Source organism: Petromyzon marinus, unplaced genomic scaffold, assembly GCF_048934315.1.
Source record: "Petromyzon marinus isolate PM22_M1 ecotype Great Lakes invasive population unplaced genomic scaffold, UKy_Petmar_22M1.pri1.0 PM_Scaffold_372, whole genome shotgun sequence".
Classification (NCBI taxonomy): domain Eukaryota; kingdom Metazoa; phylum Chordata; class Hyperoartia; order Petromyzontiformes; family Petromyzontidae; genus Petromyzon; species Petromyzon marinus.
In genome coordinates, this window is record NW_027423360.1 from 55,945 (window position 1) to 82,302 (window position 26,358).

Sequence of the window (26,358 nt, forward strand, 5' to 3'; positions counted from 1 at the left end):
GTAGACACACACGGCCCCGTAGAACAACAGCAGGGCCACGTACAGCAGGCACAGCACCTACACACAGCGTCACAACAACCACTACAACAACCACTACAACAACCACCACCATCCACAGCAACGTGTAGACACACACCGCACCGTAGAACAACAGCAGGGCCACGTACAGCAGGCACAGCACCTACACACAGCGTCACAACAACAACAACCACTACAACAACCACTACAACCACCACCACCATCCACAGCAGCGTGTAGACACACACGGCCCCGTAGAACAACAGCAGGGCCACGTACAGCAGGCACAGCACCTACACACAGCGTCACAACAACAAACACTACAACAAGCACTACAACAACCACTACAACAACCACCACCATCCACAGCAGCGTGTAGACACACACGGCCCCGTAGAACAACAGCAGGGCCACGTACAGCAGGCACAGCACCTACACACAGCGTCACAACAACAACAACCACTACAACAACCACTACAACCACCACCACCATCCACAGCAGCGTGTAGACACACACGGCCCCGTAGAACAGCAGTAGGGCCACGTACAGCAGGCACAGCACCTACACACAGCGTCACAACAACAACAACCACTACAACAACCACTACAACAACAACCACAACAACAAGCACTACAACAACCACCACAACAACAACCACTACAACAACCACCACAACAACAACCACTACAACAACCACCACACACACACATACCCCCCACACACATACACGTACCCCCCACACACACACACGTACCCCCCACACACACACACACGTACCCCACACACACGTACCCCACACACACGTACCCCCCACACACGTACCCCCCACACACGTACCCCCCACACACACGTACCCCCCCACACACACGTACCCTGAAGAGCGTGGCCAGAGAGTGCGCACAGCGGTACACACGTACCCCCCACACACACACACACACGTACCCCCCACACACACGTACCCTGAAGAGCGTGGCCAGAGAGTGTGCACAGCGGTACACACGTACCCCCCACACACACGTACCCCACACACACACACATACCACGTACCCTGAAGAGCGTGGCCAGAGAGTGCGCACAGCGGTACACACGTACCACACACACACGTACCCCCCCTACACACACATACCCCCCACACACACGTACCCCACTCACAAACACACGTACCCCCCACACACACACCCACACGTACCCTGAAGAGCGTGGCCAGAGAGTGCGCACAGCGGTACACACGTACCACACACACACACACACGTACCCCCCTACACACCCACACGTACCCTGAAGAGCGTGGCCAGAGAGTGCGCACAGCGGTACACACGTACCCCCCACACACACACACACGTACCCTACACACGTACCCCCACACGTACCCCACCCACACACGTACCCTGAAGAGCGTGGCCAGAGAGTGCGCACAGCGGTACACACGTACCACACACACACACACACGTACCCCCCACACATACCACGTACCCTGAAGAGCGTGGCCAGAGAGTGCGCACAGCGGTACACACGTACCCCCCACACACACGTATCACACACACACACACATACCCCCCACACACGTACCCCCCACCCACACGTACCCCCCCACACACGTACCCTGAAGAGCGTGGCCAGAGAGTGCGCACAGCGGTACACACGTACCCCCCACACACACGTACCACACACACACACATACCCCCCACACACGTACCCCCCACCCACACGTACCCACACACACACGTACCCTGAAGAGCGTGGCCAGAGAGTGCGCACAGCGGTACACACGTACCCCACACACACACACACACACGTACCCCCCACACACACACACATACCACGTACCCTGAAGAGCGTGGCCAGAGAGTGTGCACAGCGGTACACACGTACCCCACACACACACACCCCACACGTACCCCACACACACACACCCACACGTACCCTGAAGAGCGTGGCCAGAGAGTGTGCACAGCGGTACACACGTACCCCCCACACACACACACACACGTACCCCCCACACACACGTACCCCCCACACACACGTACCCTGAAGAGCGTGGCCAGAGAGTGCGCACAGCGGTACACACGTAACCCACGTACACACACACACGTACCCCCCACACACACACACACGTACCCCCCCCCACACACACGTACCCTGAAGAGCGTGGCCAGAGAGTGTGCACAGCGGTACACACGTACCCCACACACACACACACACGTACCCACACATACCACGTACCCTGAAGAGTGTGGCCAGAGAGTGCGCACAGCGGTACACACGTACCTCCCACACACACACACACACGTACCCCACACACACACACACGTACCCTGAAGAGCGTGGCCAGAGAGTGTGCACAGCGGTACACACGTACCCCACACACACACACGCGTACCCCCCACACACACACACACACACGTACCCTGAAGAGCGTGGCCAGAGAGTGTGCACAGCGGTACACACGTACCCCACACACACACACACGTACCCTGAAGAGCGTGGCCAGAGAGTGTGCACAGCGGTACACACGTACCCCACACACACACACACGTACCCTGAAGAGCGTGGCCAGAGAGTGTGCACAGCGGTACACACGTACCACACACACACACACGTACCCTGAAGAGCGTGGCCAGAGAGTGTGCACAGCGGTACACACGTACCCCCCACACACACGTACCCTGAAGAGCGTGGCCAGAGAGTGTGCACAGCGGTACACACGTACCCTGAAGAGCGTGGCCAGAGAGTGTGCACAGCGGTACACACGTACCCTGAAGAGCGTGGCCAGAGAGTGTGCACAGCGGTACACACGTACCCCCCACACGCACACACACACACGTACCCTGAAGAGCGTGGCCAGAGAGTGTGCACAGCGGTACACACGTACCCCCACACACACACACGCGTACCCCACACACACACACACACACGTACCCTGAAGAGCGTGGCCAGAGAGTGTGCACAGCGGTACACACGTACCCCACACACACGTACACACACACGTACCCTGAAGAGCGTGGCCAGAGAGTGTGCACAGCGGTACACACGTACCACACACACACACACGTACCCCACACACACACACACACGTACCCTGAAGAGCGTGGCCAGAGAGTGTGCACAGCGGTACACACGTACCCCACACACACACGTACCCCCCACACACACACACACGTACCCTGAAGAGCGTGGCCAGAGAGTGTGCACAGCGGTACACACGTACCCCACACACACGTACACACACACGTACCCTGAAGAGCGTGGCCAGAGAGTGTGCACAGCGGTACACACGTACCACACACACACACACGTACCCCCCACACACACACACACGTACCCTGAAGAGCGTGGCCAGAGAGTGTGCACAGCGGTACACACGTACCACACACACACACACACACGTACCCTGAAGAGCGTGGCCAGAGAGTGTGCACAGCGGTACACACGTACCACACACACACACGTACCCCACACACACACACACACACACGTACCCTGAAGAGCGTGGCCAGAGAGTGTGCACAGCGGTACACGCGGTAGCCGGTGAAGGCTCCGAGGCTGACAGCGCAGTCCACGTCGAAGCGGATCCCCCGCGCCGACGCCAGCGTGAGCCCCAGCGCCGCCACCAGCAGCACCGTGCGCAGCCACGCCTGGCGCAGGTACACGGCGTGCACACACTCGCTGCACTCCACGTGGCCACGGAACTTCTTCACTTTCTCAAAGAGGGCACGTGCCTTGGTGCGCGGGGAGCGGGGAGGGGAGGGAGAGGGAGAGGGGGAGGGGAGGGAGGGAGAGGGGAGGGAGAGGGAGAGGGGGAGGGAGATTAATAAAAACACAGAGACTCATAGAGATACATAGACACACACTCGCTGCACTCCACGTGGCCACGGAACTTCTTCACTTTCTCAAAGAGGGCACGTGCCTTGGTGCGCGGGGAGAGGGGGAGAGGGGAGAGGGGAGAGGGGAGGGAGATTAATAAAAACACAGAGACTCATAGAGATACATAGACACACACTCGCTGCACTCCACGTGGCCACGGAACTTCTTCACTTTCTCAAAGAGGGCACGTGCCTTGGTGCGCGGGGAGAGGGGGAGAGGGGAGAGGGGAGAGGGGAGGGAGATTAATAAAAACACAGAGACTCATAGAGATACATAGACACACACTCGCTGCACTCCACGTGGCCACGGAACTTCTTCACTTTCTCAAAGAGGGCACGTGCCTTGGTGCGCGGGGAGAGGGGAGGAGAGGGAGAGGGGGAGGGGAGGGAGGGAGAGGGGAGGGAGAGGGGAGGGAGAGGGGAGGGAGGGGGGGAGGGAGAGAGGGAGGGGGCCAGGAGAGGGAAGGAAGGGAAGAGGGAGGGAGATTAATAAAAACACAGAGACTCATAGAGATACATAGACACACACTCGCTGCACTCCACGTGGCCACGGAACTTCTTCACTTTCTCAAAGAGGGCACGTGCCTTGGTGCGCGGGGAGAGGGGAGAGGAGAGGGGAGAGGAGAGGGGAGGGAGATTAATAAAAACACAGAGACTCATAGAGATACATAGACACACACTCGCTGCACTCCACGTGGGCACGGAACTTCTTCACTTTCTCAAAGAGGGCACGTGCCTTGGTGCGCGGGGAGAGGGGAGAGGAGAGGGGAGAGGAAAGGGGAGGGAGATTAATAAAAACACAGAGACTCATAGAGATACATAGACACACACTCGCTGCACTCCACGTGGGCACGGAACTTCTTCACTTTCTCAAAGAGGGCACGTGCCTTGGTGCGCGGGGAGAGGGGGGAGGGAGAGGGGAGAGGGAGAGAGGGGGGAGGGAGGGAGGGGGGAGGGAGGGGGGGAGGGAGAGAGGGAGGGAGGGGGGGAGGGAGATTAATAAAAACACAGAGACTCATAGAGATACATAGACACACACTCGCTGCACTCCACGTGGCCACGGAACTTCTTCACTTTCTCAAAGAGGGCACGTGCCTTGGTGCGCGGGGGAGCGGGGAGGGGAGGGAGAGGGAGAGGGGGAGGGGAGGGAGGGAGAGGGGAGGGAGAGGGGAGGGAGATTAATAAAAACACAGAGACTCATAGAGATACATAGACACACACTCGCTGCACTCCACGTGGCCACGGAACTTCTTCACTTTCTCAAAGAGGGCACGTGCCTTGGTGCGCGGGGAGAGGGGGAGAGGGGGAGGGAGAGGGAGAGGGGGAGGGGAGGGAGGGGGGAGGAGAGGGAGGAGAGGGAAGGAAGGGAAGAGGGAGGGAGATTAATAAAAACACAGAGACTCATAGAGATACATAGACACACACTCGCTGCACTCCACGTGGGCACGGAACTTCTTCACTTTCTCAAAGAGGGCACGTGCCTTGGTGCGCGGGGAGCGGGGAGGGGAGAGGGGAGAGGGGAGAGGGAGAGGGGAGGGAGGGGGGAGGAGAGGGAGGAGAGGGAGGGAGAGGGGAGGGAGGGAGGGAGGGGGGAGGGAGGGGGGGAGGGAGAGAGGGAGGGGGCCAGGAGAGGGAAGGAAGGGAAGAGGGAGGGAGATTAATAAAAACACAGAGACTCATAGAGATACATAGACACACACTCGCTGCACTCCACGTGGCCACGGAACTTCTTCACTTTCTCAAAGAGGGCACGTGCCTTGGTGCGCGGGGGAGCGGGGAGGGGAGAGGGGAGAGGGGAGGGAGATTAATAAAAACACAGAGACTCATAGAGATACATAGACACACACTCGCTGCACTCCACGTGGCCACGGAACTGCTTCACTTTCTCAAAGAGGGCACGTGCCTTGGTGCGCGGGGGAGCGGGGAGGGGAGGGAGGGAGAGGGGAGGGGAAAGGGGGGATGGAGGGGGGAGGAGAGGGAGGAGAGGGAGGGAGGGAGGGGGGAGGGAGGGGGGGAGGGAGAGAGGGAGGGGGCCAGGAGAGGGAAGGAAGGGAAGAGGGAGGGAGATTAATAAAAACACAGAGACTCATAGAGATACATAGACACACACTCGCTGCACTCCACGTGGCCACGGAACTTCTTCACTTTCTCAAAGAGGGCACGTGCCTTGGTGCGCGGGGGAGCGGGGAGGGGAGGGAGAGGGAGAGGGGGAGGGGAGGGAGGGAGAGGGGAGGGAGAGGGAGAGGGGAGGGAGAGGGGAGGGAGGGGGGGAGGGAGAGAGGGAGGGGGCCAGGAGAGGGAAGGAAGGGAAGAGGGAGGGAGATTAATAAAAACACAGAGACTCATAGAGATACATAGACACACACTCGCTGCACTCCACGTGGCCACGGAACTTCTTCACTTTCTCAAAGAGGGCACGTGCCTTGGTGCGCGGGGAGCGGGGAGAGGAGGGGAGAGGGGAGAGGGGGAGAGGGAGAGGGGAGGGAGGGAGAAGAGAGAAGGGGGGGAGGGATGGAGGGAGGGAGGGAGGGGGGGAGGGAGAGAGGGAGGGAGGGAGAGAGGGAGGGAGAAGAGAGAAGGGGGGAGGGATGGAGGGGGGAAGGGGGGAGGAGGGGAAAGGGGGGATGGAGGGGGGAGGAGAGGGAGGAGAGGGAGGGAGGGAGGAGGGAGGGAGGGGAGGGAGGGAGGGAGGGAGAGGGGAGGGAGGGAGGGAGGGGGAGAGAGAGAGAGGGAGGGAGGGAGAGAGGGAGGGGGGGAGGGAGGGAGGGAGGGAGAGAGGGAGGGGGGGAGGGAGGGAGGGAGAGGGAGGGAGAGAGGGAGGGAGGGAGGGAGGGGAGGGAGAGAGGGAGGGAGAGAGGGAGGGGGGGAGGTAGGAAGGCGGGCAGGAGAGGGAAGGAAGGGAAGAGGGAGGGAGATTAATAAAAACACAGAAACTCATAGAGATACATAGACATACATAGAGACATATGGAGACACACCGAGACACACAGAGACTCACAGAGACACACGGAGACTCACAGTGACACACAGTGACACACAGAGACACACGGAGACTCACAGAGTCACACCGAGACACACAGAGACTCACAGAGACACACGGAGACTCACAGTGACACACAGTGACACACAGAGACACACGGAGACTCACAGAGACACACAGTGACACACACAGAGACACACAGTGACACAGAGACACACAGAGACACACAGATACACACAGAGACACACACAGAGACACACAGAGACACACAGAGACACACAGCGACACACAGAGACACACAGAGACACACACAGAGACACACAGTGACACACACAGAGACTCACAGCGACACACAGAGACACACAGAGACACACAGTGACACACACAGAGACTCACAGTGACACACAGAGACACACAGAGACACACAGAGACACACACAGAGACACACACAGAGACACACAGTGACACACACAGAGACTCACAGTGACACACAGAGACACACAGAGACTCACAGAGACACACAGCGACACACAGAGACACACAGAGACACACAGTGACACACACAGAGACTCACAGTGACACACAGAGACACACAGAGACACACAGAGACACACACAGATACACACAGAGACACACACAGAGACACACAGTGACACACACAGAGACTCACAGTGACACACAGAGACACAAAGAGACACACAGAGACACACAGAGACTCAAAGTGACACACAGTGACACATAGAGACACACAGAGACACACACAGAGACACACAGAGACACACACAGAGACACACAGAGACACACACAGAGACACACACAAAGACACACAGAGACAAACAGAGACACACAGATATACACAGAGACACACACAGAGACACACAGAGACACACACAGAGACACACACAGAGACTCACAGTGACACACAGAGACACACAGAGACACACAGAGACACACACAGAGACACACACAGAGACACACAGTGACACACACAGAGACTCACAGTGACACACAGAGACACACAGCGACACACAGAGACACACAGAGACACACACTGACACACACAGAGACTCACAGTGACACACAGAGACACACAGAGACACACAGATACACACAGAGACACACACAGAGACACACAGAGACACACACAGAGACACACAGTGACACACACAGAGACTCACAGTGACACACAGAGACACAAAGAGACACATAGAGACACACAGAGACTCACAGTGACACACAGTGACACACAGTGACACATAGAGACACACAGAGACACACAGAGACACACACAGAGACACACACAAAGACACACAGAGACAAACAGAGACACACAGATACACACAGAGACACACACAGAGACACACAGAGACACACACAGAGACACACAGTGACACACAGACACACAGAGACTCACAGAGACTCACAGAGACACACAGCGACACACAGAGACACACAGAGACACACAGTGACACACACAGAGACTCACAGTGACACATAGAGACACACAGTGACACAGAGGCACACAGAGACACACAGATACACACAGAGACACACACAGAGACACACAGAGACACACAGTGACACACAGACACACAGAGACTCACAGAGACACACAGCGACACACAGAGACATACAGAGACACACAGTGACACACACAGAGACTCACAGTGACACATAGAGACACACAGTGACACAGAGGCACACAGAGACACACAGATACACACAGAGACACACACAGAGACTCACAGTGACACATAGAGACACATAGTGACAGAGACACACAGAGACACACAGATACACACAGAGACACACACAGAGACACACAGAGACACACACAGAGACACATAGTGACACACACAGTGACACACAGAGACACACAGAGACACACAGAGACACACAGATACACACAGAGACACACACAGAGACACACAGAGACACACACAGAGACACACAGTGACACACACAGAGACTCACAGTGACACACAGAGACACAAAGAGACACATAGAGACACACAGAGACTCACAGTGACACACAGTGACACACAGTGACACATAGAGACACACGGAGACTCACAGAGACACACAAAGACACAGAGACACACAGAGACTCACAGAGACACACAGCGACACACAAAGACACACACAGAGACACACAGTGACACACACAGAGACTCAGAGTGACACACAGAGACACACAGTGACACAGAGACACACAGAGACACACACAGAGACACACAGAGACACACAGAGACTCACAGTGACACACACAGAACCACAGAGACACACGGAGACACACAGATACACACAGAGACACACAGAGACTCACAGTGACTCACAGCGACTCACAGCGACACACAGAGACACACAGAGACTCACAGTGACACACAGAGACACACAGAGACACACAGTGACTCACAGTGACACACAGAGACACACACAGAGACACACAGAGACACACAGAGACACACAGTGACACACGGAGACACACAGCGACACACAGAGACACACAGAGACTCACAGTGACTCACAGCGACTCACAGCGACACACAGAGACACACAGTGACTCACAGCGACACACAGAGACACACATAGAGTCACAGAGACACACAGAGACACACACAGAGACACACAGAGACACACAGAGACACACAGAGACACGTGGCGGTGTGAACGTGCCACCTGCTCTCCCTCCTGTCGGTCCAGGAGGCTGCTGCCTCCTCCTCCTCCTCCGCAGGGGAAGTCCGTGGCGTTGGGATCTCCGCTCGTCGGAGACCGAGGAAGCCCCTGGGGATATCCAACTACTCACACGCGGAGTGAGAGAGGTGAGTGGATGAGTGAGATGAGAGAGAGATGAGTGGGTGAGTGAGTTGAGAGAGATGAGTGGGTGAGTGAGTTGAGAAAAAGAGAGTTGAGAGAGATGAGTGGGTGAGTGAGTTGAGAGAGAGATGAGTGGGTGAGTGAGTTGAGAGAGAGTTTAGAGAGAGATGAGTGGGTGAGTGAGTTGAGAGAGAGAGTGAGTTGAGAGAGATGAGTGGGTGAGTGAGTTGAGAGAGAGATGAGTGGGTGAGTGGGTGAGTGAGTTGAGAGAGATGATTGGGTGAGTGAGTTGAGAGAGATGAGTGGGTGAGTGAGTTGAGAGAGAGTTTAGAGAGAGATAAGTGGGTGAGTGAGTCGAGAGAGAGAGGAGAGAGAGATGAGTGAGTTAGTGAGTTGAGAGAGAAGAGTGGGTGAGTGAGTTGAGAGAGATGAGTGGGTGAGTGAGTTGAGAGAGATGAGTGGGTGAGTGAGTGGAGAGAGATGAGTGGGTGAGTGAGTTGAGAGAGATGAGTGGGTGAGTGAGTTGAGAGAGAGATGAGTGGGTGAGTGAGTTGAGAGAGAGAGTTAAGAGAGAGATGAGTGGGTGAGTGAGTTGAGAGAGAGTTGAGAGAGAGATGAGTGGGTGAGTGAGTTGAGAGAGAGATGAGTGGGTGAGTGAGTTGAGAGAGAGAGTTGAGAGAGAGATGAGTGGGTGAGTGAGTTGAGAGAGAATTGAGTGAGTTGAGAGAGAGATGAGTGGGTGAGTGAGTTGAGAGAGAATTGAGTGAGTTGAGAGAGAGATGAGTGGGTAAGTTGAGAGAGAGTTTAGAGAGAGTTGAGAGACTTTTGACTTTTAAACAACTTTTATTGCCGCCAGCAGCAAAAGCACTGGAGACGATTTCGATATGAAACACACAAAGTCACCAGCAAACAAACCATCATCACCATCTTCATCATCACCATCACCGCCACCATCATCACCACCATCACCATCTTCATCATCACCATCACCGCCACCATCACCACCATCACAACCATCATTATCATCACCATCATCATCACCACCATCACCACCATCACCACCATCATCACCACCACCATCACCACCATCACCACCACCATCACCACCACCATCACCACCACCATCACCACCACCATCACCACCACCATCATCACCACCATCATCACCACCACCACCACCACCATCACCACCACCACCACCACCATCACCACCACCACCACCACCGCCCCCAGCCCACCCCTTACTGGATGGCGTGAAGCTGTCCTGGCTGAGTCGCGACGCACGGTACCGCAGCGCCTCCACGGACGACACCGACCCACCACCGCCTCCACCGCCTCCGCCGCCTCCACCGCCTCCGCCGCCGCCTCCGCCGCCTCCGCCGCCGCCTCCGTGCGGCACCGCCGCCGCCGACGGCCTGCGGAGGTCGGCGGCCACCCCGGCGGCCTCCTCGCCGACGGCCGTCTCGGACAGGGCCCGCGTGGTCCACGGCGAGTCGAAGCATCGCCCCAGGATGGAGACGAAGTGCTCCAGCTTGGAGCTGGTGCGGGGGTAGCGGAGCCACAGGTTGGAGCAGGCGAGCAGCAGCGCCGTCTGCAGGAGGACCAGGTAGGGGAAGTACTTGGCGAACCAGTGGAGGACCCGCTCGTGGCACACCGCGTCCACGTACGAGTACTGCTGGCGGTCCAGGTCGGCGCGCACCGCTGATCGCCGGTGACTCTGGAGGGGGAGGTGGAGAGGGTGGGAGATACGGAAGGGTTGGACGGATGGATTGTGGATGTATGCATAGGTAGATGGGCGCATAGACGGATGGGTGGATGGATGGACGGATGGAGAGATGGATGGATGGATAGACAGATGGATGGATAGACAGATGGATGGATGGATGGACGGATGGATGGTTGGATGGATAGACAGATGGATGGATGGATAGACAGATGGATGGATAGACAGATGGATGGATGGATGGAGAGATGGATGGATGGATAGACAGATGGATGGATGGATGGACGGATGGATGGATGGACGGAGAGATGGATGGATGGATAGACAGATGGATGGACGGATGGATGGACGGATGGAGAGATGGATGGATGGATAGACAGATGGATGGATGGACGGATGGATGGATGGACGGATGGAGAGATGGACGGATGGAGAGATGGATGGATGGATAGACAGATGGATAGATGGATGGACGGATGGAGAGATGGAGCGATGGATGGATGGATGGACGGATGGATGGATGGACGGATGGAGAGATGGATGGATGGATAGACAGATGGATAGATGGATGGACGGATGGAGAGATGGATGGATGGATAGACAGATGGATGGATGGACAGATGGATGGATGGACGGATGGAGAGATGGATGGATGGATAGACAGATGGATGGATGGACGGATGGATGGACGGATGGAGAGATGGATGGATGGATAGACAGATGGATGGATGGATGGATGGACGGATGGATGGATGGACGGATGGAGAGATGGATGGATGGATAGACAGATGGATGGATGGACGGATGGAGAGATGGATGGATGGATAGACAGATGGATGGATAGACAGATGGATGGATGGACGGATGGAGAGATGGATGGATAGACAGATGGATGGATGGATGGACGGATGGATGGACGGATGGATGGACGGATGGAGAGATGGATGGATGGATAGACAGATGGATGGATGGATGGACGGATGGAGAGATGGATGGATGGATAGACAGATGGATGGATGGATGGACGGATGGATGGATGGACGGATGGAGAGATGGATGGATGGATAGATGGACGGATGAATGGATGGACGGATGGAGAGATGGATGGATGGATAGACAGATGGATGGATGGATGGACGGATGGATGGATGGATAGAGAGATGGATAGATGGATAGACGGATGGATGGATGGATGGACGGATGGATGGATGGACGGATGGAGAGATGGATGGATGGATAGACAGATGGATGGATGGACGGATGGATGGACGGATGGAGAGATGGATGGATGGATAGACGGATGGATGGATGGACGGATGGATGGATGGACGGATGGAGAGATGGATGGATGGATAGACAGATGGACGGATGGAGAGATGGATGGATGGATAGACAGATGGATGGACGGATGGATGGATGGACGGATGGAGAGATGGATGGATAGACAGATGGATGGATGGATGGACGGATGGATGGATGGACGGATGGAGAGATGGATGGATGGGTGTAAGGATGGACGGACAGATGGATAGACGGATGGATGGATGGACAGATGGATGGATGTAAGGATGGACGGACAGATGGATGGATGGATAGACGGATGGATGGATGGACAGATGGAGAGATGGATGGATGGGTGTAAGGATGGACGGACAGATGGATGGATGGGTGTAAGGATGGATGGATGGATGGACGGACAGATGGATGTAAGGATGGATGGACAGATGGATGGATGGATAGACGGATGGATGGACGAACAGATGGAGAGATGGATGGATGGGTGTAAGGATGGACGGACAGATGGATGGATGGATCGGTGTAAGGATGGATGGATGGACGGACAGATGGATTTAAGGATGGACGGATGCACAGACAGATGGATGGATGAGTGTATGGATAGACGCATGCACAGATGGATGGATGCATGGACAGACGCATGAATGTGGAGTGTAATAGCGCCGGCTGGTGCCCGGGCAGCGGCGAATGCGGTGGACAAACAGTGCACAAGCCGGTGAGCGCGGTGTCCATGGCTGTGCGTGTCGGCAGGGCGGAGGAACCGGGGCGAGGGTCAAGGAAGACCCCGTCTTGAACCCCGTCTTGAACCCCCCTAGTGCAGGGGTCCACAACTCCCGGGCCGCAGGAGGTGAGAGCGGAGAGTCCTATCACGTGGCCCCGCGTCCCATTATTTAATGATTCACCACTTCCATCCGCGCCTCTTTCCCGCACCGCGCAACTCGTCTCAGTCACGTGGTGTTGGCAAGCCCACAAGCTAGGCCCCTAGTAGCCTACATGAGTAAGCCCACAAGCTAGGCCCCTAGTAGCCTACATGAGTAAGCCCACAAGCTCTAAACCCTAGTAGCCTACATGAGTAGGCCCACAAGCTCTAACCCCTAGTAGCCTACATGAGTAAGCCCACAAGCTCTAACCCCTAGTAGCCTACATGAGTAAGCCCACAAGCTATATCCCCTAGTAGCCTATATGAGTAAGCCCACAAGCTCTAACCCCTAGTAGCCTACATGAGTAAGCCCAAAAGCTCTAACCCCTAGTAGCCTACTTGAATATCCCACAAGCTCTAACCCCTAGTAGCCACAATGAGTAAGCCCACAAGCTCTAACCCCTAGTAGCCTACATGAGTAAGCCCACAAGCTCTAACCCCTAGTAGCCTTCATGAGTAAGCCCACAAGCTGTAACCCCTAGTAGCCTACATGAGTAAGCCCACAAGCTGTAACCCCTAGTAGCCTACATGAGTAAGCCCACAAGCTATAACCCCTAGTAGCCTACATGAGTAAGCCCACAAGCTAGGCCCCTAGTAGCCTACATGAGTAAGCCCACAAGCTCTAACCCCTAGTAGCCTACATGAGTAAGCCCACAAGCTCTAACCCCTAGTAGCCCACATGAGTAAGCCCACAAGCTCTAATCCCCAGTAGCCTACATGAGTAAGCCCACAAGCTCTAACCCCTAGTAGCCTACATGAGTAAGCCCACAAGCTCTAACCCCTAGTAGCCTCTATGAGTAAGCCCACAAGCTCTAACCCCTAGTAGCCTACATGAGTAAGCCCACAAGCTCTAACCCCTAGTAGCCACAATGAGTAAGCCCACAAGCTCTAACCCCCTAGTAGCCTACATGAGTAAGCCCACAAGCTCTAACCCCTAGTAGCCTACATGAGTAAGCCCACAATCTCTAACCCCTAGTAGCCTACATGAGTAAGTCCACAAGCTGTAACCCCTAGTAGCCTCTACATGAGTAAGCCCACAAGCTCTAACCCCTAGTAGCCTACATGAGTAAGCCCACAAGCTGTAACCCCTAGTAGCCTACATGAGTAAGCCCACAAGCTGTAACCCCTAGTAGCCTACATGAGTAAGCCCACAAGCTATAACCCCTAGTAGCCTACATGAGTAAGCCCACAAGCTAGGCCCCTAGTAGCCTACATGAGTAAGCCCACAAGCTCTAACCCCTAGTAGCCTACATGAGTAAGCCCACAAGCTCTAACCCCTAGTAGCCCACATGAGTAAGCCCACAAGCTCTAATCCCCAGTAGCCTACATGAGTAAGCCCACAAGCTCTAACCCCTAGTAGCCTACATGAGTAAGCCCACAAGCTCTAACCCCTAGTAGCCTCTATGAGTAAGCCCACAAGCTCTAACCCCTAGTAGCCTACATGAGTAAGCCCACAAGCTCTAACCCCTAGTAGCCACAATGAGTAAGCCCACAAGCTCTAACCCCCTAGTAGCCTACATGAGTAAGCCCACAAGCTCTAACCCCTAGTAGCCTACATGAGTAACCCCACAAGCTCTAACCCCTAGTAGCCTTCATGAGTAAGCCCACAAGCTGTAACCCCTAGTGGCCTACATGAGTAAGCCCACTAGCTCTAACCCCTAGTAGCCTACATGAGTAAGCCCACAAGCTGTAACCCCTAGTAGCCTACATGAGTAAGCCCACAAGCTCTAACCCCTAGTAGCCTACATGAGTAAGCCCACAAGCTCTAACCCCCTAGTAGCCACAATCAGTAAAAAACGTTGCCGGAGAGCTTCTGTGAAAAGGTTGGAAAGACCAAATGATCAACCCCCCCCCCCACCCCCACCGGGGTCCGTGAATAAAAAAAAATTGTCTAAACACGAAACCGGTCGCTGGTGCCAAAAAGTTTTGGGGGGGGGGCGCTGCCCTAGTGGGTTCCAGAAGGCGGGGCCAGGCCGCGGCGGCGGGAGCATAAAAGCGTCCGAGAGCGGGGAGCTCGGGGCTGCCGGTCCTGGGAAGCCGTCTCGTCTAGCCGCGGTCTCCGCTCGGGATCGCTGCGCGGCCGCAGAGTTGGTGGCCGTCCCGGGCCGGCGCCGGCCGGCGCCACGCCGGCCGGCGCTTCCGTTAGGTGAGGCTGGACGGCTAGGGAGGGGTGCGAGGGCGAACGTGTTGTGCCCGGTGTGAAGGTGGTGAACAAAGACGACGCTGCCGCCTGGAAACCCTTCGGCACCGAATAACTGACGCCGCCACGCGTGGACGGACGCGTGGACGAGCGCCACCACCGCCCTTGTCGCGGCCGCACAGCCACACGGCGTCACAGCCACACGGCGTCACAGCCACACGGCGTCACAGTCACACGGCGTCACAGCCACACAGCCACACGGCGTCACAGCCACACAGTCACACGGCGTCACAGCCACACGGCGTCACAGCCACACGGCGTCACAGTCACACAGACACACAGCGTCACAGCCACACAGCGTCACAGCCACATAGCCACACAGCGTCACAGCCACACAGCGTCACAGCCACACAGTCACACAGCCTCACAGCCACACAGCCACACAGCGTCACAGCCACTCAGCCACACAGCGTCACAGCCACACAGCCACACAGCGTCACAGCCACACAGCGTCACAGCCACACAGCCACACAGCGTCACAGCCACACAGCCACACAGCGTCACAGCCACACAGCGTCACAGCCACACAGTCACACAGCCACACAGACACACAGCGTCACAGCCACACAGCGTCACAGCCACACAGCCACACAGCGTCACAGCCACACAGCGTCACAGCCACACAGCGTCACAGTCACACAACCACACAGCCACACAATCACACAGCGTCACAATCACACAACCACACAGCCACACAGCGTCACAATCACACAACCACACAGCCACACAGTCACACAGCGTCACAGTCACACAGCGTCACAGCCACACAGCCACACAGACACACAGCGTAACAGCCACACAGCATCACAGCCACACAGACACACAGACACACAGCGTCACAGCCACACAGACACACAGTCACACAGCGTCACAGCCACACAGACACACAGCGTCACAGCCACACAGCGTCACAGTCACACAGCATCACAGTCACAGCGTCACAGCCACACAGCCACACAGCCACACAGCGTCACGAGGGCGACGCCGGTAATCACGTGACGACGGTGATCACGTGACGCCGGTCATCACGTGACGCCGGTGATCACGTGACGCCGGTGATCACGTGACGCCGGTGATCACGTGACGCCGGTGATCACGTGACGCCGGTGATCACGTGACGCCGATCGCAGTGGCCATCTGGGGCAGCACCTCCATCGTGACCACCACCACCACCACCATCATCGCTCACCATCTCTGTAGATGGTGATGACGATGATGACGATGACAACGATGATGACGGTGATGATGATGACGATGATGACGGTGACAACGATAATGACGATGACAATCATGACAATGACAGAGACGATGATGACAATGATGATGACAATGATGACAATGATGATGACAATGATGATGACAATGATGATGACAATGATGACAATAACAGTGACGATGATGACAATGATGACGACAATGACAATGACGATGACAATGATGATGACAACGATGATGACAATCATGACAATGACAGTGACGATGACAATGATGATGACAACGATGATGACAATCATGACAATGACAGTGACGATGAAGACGACGACGATGACGACGACGACGACGGCAACGACGGTGACGGCGACGCCACCTCTGTCGCTCACCGCCACCTGCGACGAGGTGGACGACGAGGTGGACGACGCGGTGGACGACGCGGTGGACGACGAGGTGGACGAGCCCGCGGCCGCGGCCTCCCGAGAGGCGTTGAGCGACACCACGGCCAGGACATCCGCCCTGGACGCCAGGCAGCGGTCGCCCTCAAAGTGCTTGCAGGGCAGGCAGATCATCTTGTCCTGGGTGACCTGCGGTGTGTATAGTGTGTAGTAGTGTATAGTGTATAGTAGTGGAGTGTATAGTGTAGTAGTGTATAGTGTATACTGTAGTGTGTAGTGTAGTGTGTAGTGTAGTGTATAGTAGTGTAGTGTATAGTGTAGTGTATAGTGTAGTGTATAGTAGTGTAGTGTATAGTGTAGTGTATAGTGTGTAGTGTATAGTAGTGTAGTGTATAGTAGTGCAGTGTATAGTAGTGTAGTGTATAGTGTAGTGTATAGTGTAGTGTATAGTGTAGTGTATAGTGTAGTGTAGTGTATAGTGTAGTATATAGTGTAGTGTGTAGTGTATAGCAGTGTAGTGTATAGTGTAGTGTATAGTAGTGTAGTAGTGTAGCAGTGTATAGTGTAGTGTATAGTGTAGTGTATAGTGTGGTGTATAGTGTAGTATATAGTAGTGTAGTGTATAGTGTAGTGTATAGTAGTGTAGTGTATAGTGTGTAGCAGTGTATAGTGTAGTGTATAGTGTAGTGTATAGTGTAGTGTGTAGTGTAGTGTATAGTAGTGTATAGTGTAGTGTGTATAGTAGTGTATAGTGTAGTGTATAGTGCAGTGTATAGTGTAGTGTATAGTAGTGTATAGTGTAGTGTATAGTGTAGTGTATAGTGTAGTGCATAGTAGTGTATAGTGTAGTGTATAGTGTAGTGTATAGTGTAGAGTGGACGTCCGAGTGACGTCCGAGTGACGTCCACCCATACGTCCACCCCCCCTCCCCCCCAACGCCACCCCCCCGTCTCCCCACCTGCAGGGTTCCGCCAAACACAGCGATCATCATCATGACCATGGCCGTGTAGTCCATGAAGACATCCCACCAGGGCTTGAGCACGCGGAAGCTCTGGTGGGTGTCGGCAAAGTAGCGCAGGTCGGTGACGGGGATCATGGCCCCTCACGCTCGGGTGGGTAGAGCCTGGGGTCAGAGGTACAGGGAGAGATGGAGGGAGAGACAGGGAGGGGGAGAGTCAGGTAGATTGAGCAGGTCATCAAATATTGGAGGAGGAAGAAGTCACCCCCCTGTGAGTGGCTGGCTGAGGTGCCATCTGTTGAGGGAGTACTGAAGGCGATCCGGAGTCTGAGACCAGGAAAGGCAGCGGGCAGAGATGATCTCCCAAGCGAAATGCTGAGGGAGGGTGGCGTTTGTGCGCAGGCTGCCCTATATGACATCATAACAACGGTCTGGACCACTGGACGGGTTCCGCAGGATTGGAAGGATGCCCTGGTGGTCCTCCTTTTTAAGAAGGGGGACCGCACAGACTGTAACAACTACAGGGGCATCTCACTCCTCGGTGTGCCGGGAAAGGTCCTGGCAAGGGTTATTCAACATCGCCTTGCCAGGCACGCTGAGGAGAGGCTTGCGGAGCCCCAATGCGGTTTCAGGAAAGGGCGGTCCTGCACAGATGCCATATTTTCTGTCCGTCTGCTACAGCAGAGGTGTAGGGAATTCCAACAAGACTTACATCTCTGCTTTATTGACCTGGTCAAGGCCTATGATACCATCAGTAGGCCTGGGCTCTGGGTTGTTCTTCGTGCTTTCGGAGTCCCTGACACTCTGCTCACTTGTATAATTCTGTAGAAACTCGTATAATTCCGTAGATGTTTCTGGCAGGAAAGGTGTTGGTGTTCTACATGTCAACATCAGAGGGCTTGTGATTAAATTAAGTCAACTAAAACTAGAAGTGGCAAATCTTGACCCGGACATTTTTTGCCTAACAGAAACATTTCTCACTCCTGCCGTCAATGACTTGCAGATTACGATTGACAACTAAAACCTTTTTCGGCTTGACCGAGGATCTAAAGGAGGTGGAATTGCCATCTATGTTCGTAACACTATTGCATGTTCACCAGCTCACTCCTTGTTTAAAAAATGTTGCTTTGAAGGTTTGCCTCTCAGAATAACTCTTCCAAATAATCAACAGATATTGGTAGTATGCTGCTATAGACCGCCTAGTGGGAAGGATGTTAAAGCTGCATCTGCACTGAGAGAGATTTTTGGGGGCCTCCCTAAAGGTGAAATAGTTTTAGTGGGTGAATTTAACCTGTTTCAATTAATACACGTTCCCACAAGACCCAACCTAAAAAATCCGGGACAGGCATCTCTGCTTGACGTCCTATTGACAAATGCCCCTCACAATTTCACACTGACTGGTGTTCTGGGTAATAACCTTAGTGATCACTCCTTCATTTTTGGTGTGAGATCATCAGCCAGACCCAAAGCCCCCCTAAATTGGTTGAGAAGCACTCTATGAGACACTTCAGCACTCAGGCATTTACTAATGATGTGCTTCACTCGGATATTGACAAGGTCTGTGATATCCCCAACCTAAGGCTTGGGAGACCTTCAGGTACACGTTTCTCCAAATTCTTAATAAACATGCTCCGTTGGTTAGATTTAAAACTAAAGGCAACCGCCCACATGGTTTGATCCTTTGATCACAAAGCTCATGAAAACTAGGGACAAGGCTTGGGCATGTGCTCAGAAAAGTAATTTGGTCAATGACTGGCTAGAATACAGGATTTTAAGGAATAGATGCGTCAAAAAAATACGGCATGCAAAAAATGCCTATTTTTCCTCCACTCTCCTGGAATCACATGGAAATGCCAGGATTTTTTGGAAAACAATCAAATCTATCGAAAAGGCATCCAAAACAGACAATCTGCCCGTTGAGCTTAACCGAAATGGGGAATATTTTTCAGATCCCCCAAAAAATAGTTGACAATTTTAACCTTCATTTGTCTGAAGCTGGTAATCTTTTTGATAATGTATTGGGAGTCACCCCTGCTCATGCAAATTCCTACACCCCTGTCCAAACATTAAACGAATTTAGTTTCCAGCCAATCCACGAAAGTAATGTTCTGAAACAACTGTCCTACCTCAAAGGGTCCTCCTCTACCGGAGCAGATAGTTTTCCCGTCTTTGCTCTACTAACTGTTGGTCACCTAATATACAAACTTATAGCCCATATTTTCAACCTGTCCATCAAAGAAGCATCAGTTCCTCTAGCATGGAAACATTCCTATGTCCGTCCACTTCACAAAGGGGGCCCTAAAGATGATCCAAATAACTACCGACCTATCTCAATTTTGTCCCCGTTGATGAAAATTTTTGAAAAATTATTGACCTACCAAATTAGCAGTTTCCTGTCCACCAACAATCTACTACATTTAAAACAATCTGGGTTCCGAAAAAATATATAGCACCACATCTGCTGCATTAGACTCTCTGAATCAAATTTACAGTAGCCTTGATAATAAGCAGTACTGTGCCTGTCTTTTTCCAGACCTTTCCAAAGTTTTTGATACAGTAGACCACAACACCCTGCTTAGTAAACTAAGTTGCCTCAGTTTTTCCAAAAACGCAGTAAAATGGTTACAAAATTACCTCTTTTCTCGCACCCAAACTGTATTCACAGATGGTTGGAGGTCAAACAGTGTTAAGATGACAAAAGGGGTTCCACAGGGTTCCATCCTCGGCCCCCTCTTGTTCTCTCTTTACGTCAATGACTTGGGCACTGACCTGGATCATTCCAGGGTAAATCTTTTTGCAGATGACACGATACTGATTACTGCTGGCCGCTCTCCAGATGACGTGATTGCTAAGCTCCAGGGTGATTTCAACAAAGTACAACATCAGCTAGTTGCTCTTAAACTAGTCCTGAATACCTCCAAAACCAAGGTGCTATGCTTCTCACCGGGACTAAAGCATGACGTTATTTTTCCCCAATTACATTCCTTAAATAATTGTCAAATAGAGCAAGTCCAGATCTATAAGTATCTTGGGGTCATCCTGGATTCAAAACTGAATTTTGAAGATCACATTGATTAGATTGGTAAAAAGAGCAAAATAAAAATTGGTTTTCTGTATCGATATAAGCACTGCTTCCCCCCAATGTTCCGTTTGGAATTGATAAAAGCTACCATACTGCCTCTACTTGACTACTGTGACATCGTGTATAAATCAGCCCCAAGTACTGTATTGAAGAAGCTTGATTCCATCTATCACTCGGCCTTAAGATTTACGTTGAACTGCCCATATAGGACTCACCACTGTGATCTCCACATTGGGTCAAACTTAACATCTCTTAATGTTCGACGGCTTGTGCACCAGATCTTATTTATTCACGATGTACTTACAACAAAAATCCGCAGACTACCTGCTGGATCTCCTCTCTGTTTCAAAGAACAAATTTGACCTCAGGTCTTCGCTCATTTACCAGCTTCACATTCCCTATTGCCGTACAAAAACTGGAGGAAGGGCCTTTGCTATTGATGCCCCCAGAGTCTGGAATGCTAGTGCCAATAAACTGCAACTTGAATCTCTACCAATGAGATCTTCTCTCAAAACTGCTCTAGAGGGGTTGCACACCCCTAGCTGCCACTGCTATTCAGTGGCCTAAAATAAAATAAAATGTTTCGCTCCGGATGACGCTGCAAAGTATTATCTGTATTTTGATTTAGCGTGCTGATCTTAAAGGTGCATTGAAAAATTTGATACTCCGACCGATGCTTCTGTTGTTGTGGAGTAACTCATGCAGCCAGCTATGGCTCTAGGGTTTGGTGTTACATGCTATTTATGTAGTTTATTGTAAAAATTCGGTCACAGTCCTTGTGATCACTGTTACGTTGCAATTATGGCTTTATTCTTTGGTGATTTGGAAAAGTTTTTTGGTTTGGACATGTTTGCTTTGTTGTAGTACAGAGTTAGACTGATGGCCTTAATCTAAGTTTTTGTGGTTGTTGTTGTTGTTTGACTTGCATCCCACTGGGATTTTTTGCACACAGCGTTGGTGTACGGTGCTTTTTTCAGGAATATTTTTGCTGTTTTTTTTTTCCCATGGATTTTCTGTTTGCACAGTCACACACAGTCACTATAAGATGTTTTTCTTGTTCGTGTTTTTGTTTTTTTGTTTGTTGTGGTTGCACCCGATTCAAGAGCCGGATGGCTCACAGGGCTATACCAAAATAAATAAACTGAACTGATCATTAAGGACCTTCATGATGCTGGGCAGGCCAGGGTAAAACTACGTGGCTGGGAGTCGGAGCCATTCCCTGTTCACCTTCGGGTGTGACAGGGATGTCCTCTGGCTCCCACATTATTTGACATCTATTTCGACCACGTAGTACATGAAGCCTCCGATAGCTGTACCGGAGGAATTTCCATCTGGTACAGATAAATGGGAGGCTGATTGATGCCCGGGTGCAATCAAAGGATGGCTGCCTATTGGTCAACCACGTTATGTATGCCGATGATCTGGTAATTGCTGCTCACTCAGAGGAGGAGTTGGAGGCGCTGCTGCTGAACCTGGAGCTTGCCACCAAGAGGTGGGGCCTTACCATCAGCCCCACCAAAACTAAGCACCTGCCTGGGTATGTTGTGCCTTTGGACACTCCACCCCCACAACTCCCAATCGGTGATGGGGCAGTTGTGGAGAGAATGGAGAGTTTCCCATACCTGGACAGTGTGCTCATGGCCGGCTCCAGTTTGATAACAGCAGTCTCACTCGGAATCAGTCGAGCGGAATTACCTTTTCATCGGCTGCGTAACGCTGTGTGGAAGCTACCTGGTCTGTCGCTTCACACAAAGCTTTGGGTCTTCTCGGCCACAGTCATTCCCTCCCTTCCCTATGCTTGCGAAACGTGGACCCCCCCTAATGGAACATCTTCGCCGGTTAGAAACATTTAGGCTGGCCTGGCTACGATCCATCCTGGGTTTAGCCAGGCTGGATTGTGTGAGGAGCTCATAAATCCTTGAAAGATCTGGACACATTCCCATCATTAAGTTCCTCCGGCAGGCAAGACTGTGTTGGCTGGGTCATGTAGCCCGCATGCCCAGCCACCGCATGCCTAAACAGCTTTTGTTCGGCCAGATAAAGGGGGCTAAATGGGCGCGGCATGGGCTAGAGAAGAGATGGAGTGATGTGGTACAGGAGGACGTGGAGCTGAGTGGACTTGCCGATGACTGGTACCAGCGGTGTCAAGATCGGCCTCTGTGGAGGAGGCTCGTGAAGGATGCTACTGGGCAGTTGGAGGCAGTCGCCCTCCAACAACAACGGAGGGCGGAGGAGCGACGCTCACAACAACGAGCGGAGCGCCGGGTGGCTAAAGCACAGCAGGTTGGCACAGTAGGGGGCACAGGTGGTGCATCAGCCAGTCATCTCAGTCAGTCGACCCGTGGCACCTGGGTCTGCCCCGTGACCTCCTGCCAGCGGGCGTTCGACACTTCACGTGGCCTCAGGGTGCACATAGCCTGGCACAAGCGTCGTGGTGACGTCACCGCCACTTAGTGGCGAATGGCGGTTGTTGTTGTTGTTGTGTGTGTGTGAGTGTATGTGTCAGTGTATGTGTGAGTGTATGTACGTGTGTGTGCATGTGGTAAACTTTGCCACTGAGGGAGACAAAGGCGGCCGGGCGTGGTGCTGGCCACCCCACCCCCTCGTGTGCCACAGTGCCGGCAGCCTTCATAGGTGCCGCTCGCTCACAGCACTTGCCCCTACAGCCTGTTACAGGCTACATGGGGGATCTTTGCCTTTGGTGGTGGCGTCCCTTTGCTGAGTATCTGTCTCTCTGTGTCTCTCTCTCTGTGTGTCTGTGTGTGTCTGTGTGTCTCTGCGTGTCTCTCTCTGTGTCTCTCTGTGTCTCTGTCTGTCGTTCTCTCTGTGTGTCTCTCACTGTGTCTCTCTCTGTGTCTCTCTCTGTGTGTGTCTCTCTCTGTGTCTCTGTGTGTGTGTCTCTGTGTCTCTGTCTGTGTGTCTCTCTGTGTCTTTCACTGTGTCTCTCACTGTGTCTCTCTCTGTGTTTCTCTCTGATTCTCTCTCTGTGTCTCTGTGTGTCTCTCTGTGTCTCTGTGTGTCTCTCTCTCTGTGTCTCTCTGTGTCTCTGTCTGTCGTTCTCTCTGTGTGTCTCTCACTCTGTCTCTCTCTGTGTCTCTCTCTGTGTGTCTCTCTCTGTGTGTCTCTCTGTGTCTTTCACTGTGTCTCTCACTGTGTCTCTCTGTGTGTCTCTCTGTCTCTCTCTCTGTGTCTCTGTGTGTCTCTCTGTGTCTCTGTGTGTCTCTCTGTGTGTCTCTCTGTGTCTCTCACTGTGTCTCTCTCTGTGTCTCTCTCTCTGTGTCTCTCTCTCTGTGTCTCTGTGTGTTTCTGTGTGTGTCTCTCTCTGTGTCTCTGTCTGTGTGTCTCTCTGTGTCTCTCTCTCTGTGTCTCTGTGTGTCTCTGTGTGTGTGTCTGCGTGTCTCTCTCTGTGTCTCTCTCTGTGTGTCTCTCTGTGTGTCTCTCTGTGTGTCTCTCTGTGTGTCTCTCTGTGTCTCACTCTGTCTCTTTCTCTGTGTCTCTCTGTGTCTCTCTATGTGTCTCTCTATGTCTCTCTCTCTGTGTGTCTCTAGTTTCTGTGTGTCTCTCTGTGTCTCTCTGTGTGTCTCTGTGTCTCACTGTGTGTCTCTCTGTGTCTCTCTCTGTGTGTCCCTGTGTCTCTCTGTGTGTCTCTCTCTGTGTGTCCCTATGACTCTCACTGTGTGTCTCTCTGTGTCTCTCTGCGTCTCTCTGTGTCTCTCCCAGTGTCTCTCTGTGTCTCTGTGTGTCCCTGTGTCTCTCTCTGTGTGTCTCTCTGTGTGTCTCTCTGTGTCTCTCTCTCTGTGTCCCTATGACTCTCACTGTCTGTCTCTCTGTGTCTCTCTGCGTCTCTCTGTGTCTCTCCCAGTGTCTCTCTGTGTCTCTGTGTGTCCCTGTGTCTCTCTCTGTGTGTGTGTCTCTCACCGTCTCTCCCCGTGTCCCCGTGTCCCGTGCGTGTCTCCCTCTGTCCCGTCACCCACCTCTCGTTCCGTCACCTCACGCCCATCCGCTCACCACGTGAGCAAGTCCCAAGTTCACCACCTCCTCCTGCTCCTCCACCACCACCGCCACCACCGCCACCACCGCCACCACCGCCACCACCGCCACCACCACCACCACCACCAGAGGCTGCGGCTTCCAGGCGCGGCGAGGATCTGGGGACAGTTGCCAAGTGGCCGGGTGACAACAACAACAGCAGCAGTAGTAGTAGTAGTGATTTGTGGAGCTGAGCCCGGAGCAACAACGACGCTTTTATAAAGTGCAGTAGCGGTGGTGGGTGGGGTGTGGGTGGGTGTGGGTGGGTGTGTGTGTGTGTGGGTTTGGGTGTGGGTGGGGTGTGGGTGGGTGTGTGTGTGGGTTTGGGTGTGGGTGTGTGTGTGTGGGTGTGTGTGTGGGTTTGGGTGTGGGTGGGGTGTGGTTGGGTGGGTGTGTGTTTGTGGGTGTGTGTGTGGGTGGGTGGGGTGTGGGTGGGTGTGTGGGTGGTGGTGTGTGTATGTGGGTGGGTGTGGGTGGGTGTGTGGGTTTGGGTGTGGGTGGGGTGTGGTTGGGTGGGTGTGTGTTTGTGGGTGTGTGTGTGGGTGGGTGGGTGGGGTGTGGGTGGGTGTGTGGGTGGTGGTGTGTGTATGTGGGTGTGGGTGGGTGTGTGGGTGGGTGTGTGGGTGGTGGTGTGTGTATGTGTGTGTGTGGGTTTGGGTGTGGGTGGGGTGTGGTTGGGTGGATGTGTGTTTGTGGGTGTGTGTGTGGGTGGGTGGGTGGGGTGTGGGTGAGTGTGTGGGTGGTGGTGTGTGTATGTGGGTGGGTGTGGGTGGGTGTGTGGGTGGGTAGTTGTGGGTGGGGAGCGGTGGTGCAGCGGTAATCGGGGTGCGATGCTACGAACCCCGGCGACCCGAGTTCGATT

The 26,358-nt window shown here is 53.6% G+C and overlaps 1 protein-coding gene across 1 annotated transcript in view; it reads right to left on the reverse strand.

Annotated features, from left to right (window-relative positions):
* LOC116937120 (volume-regulated anion channel subunit LRRC8A-like) overlaps positions 1-26,358 on the reverse strand; it is a 32,473-nt gene that overhangs the window by 117 nt on the left and 5,998 nt on the right. The window contains exons 2-9 of the mRNA XM_076064297.1: positions 25,442-25,615; positions 18,386-18,550; positions 17,419-17,616; positions 10,925-11,396; positions 9,542-9,660; positions 3,499-3,738; positions 455-580; positions 240-311 (exon numbers count right to left, since the gene is read on the reverse strand). Coding sequence (XP_075920412.1) covers positions 240-311; positions 455-580; positions 3,499-3,738; positions 9,542-9,660; positions 10,925-11,396; positions 17,419-17,616; positions 18,386-18,523 — 1,365 coding nt within the window. The 5' untranslated portion in view covers positions 18,524-18,550; positions 25,442-25,615. The remainder of the gene's footprint in view (positions 1-239; positions 312-454; positions 581-3,498; positions 3,739-9,541; positions 9,661-10,924; positions 11,397-17,418; positions 17,617-18,385; positions 18,551-25,441; positions 25,616-26,358) is intronic.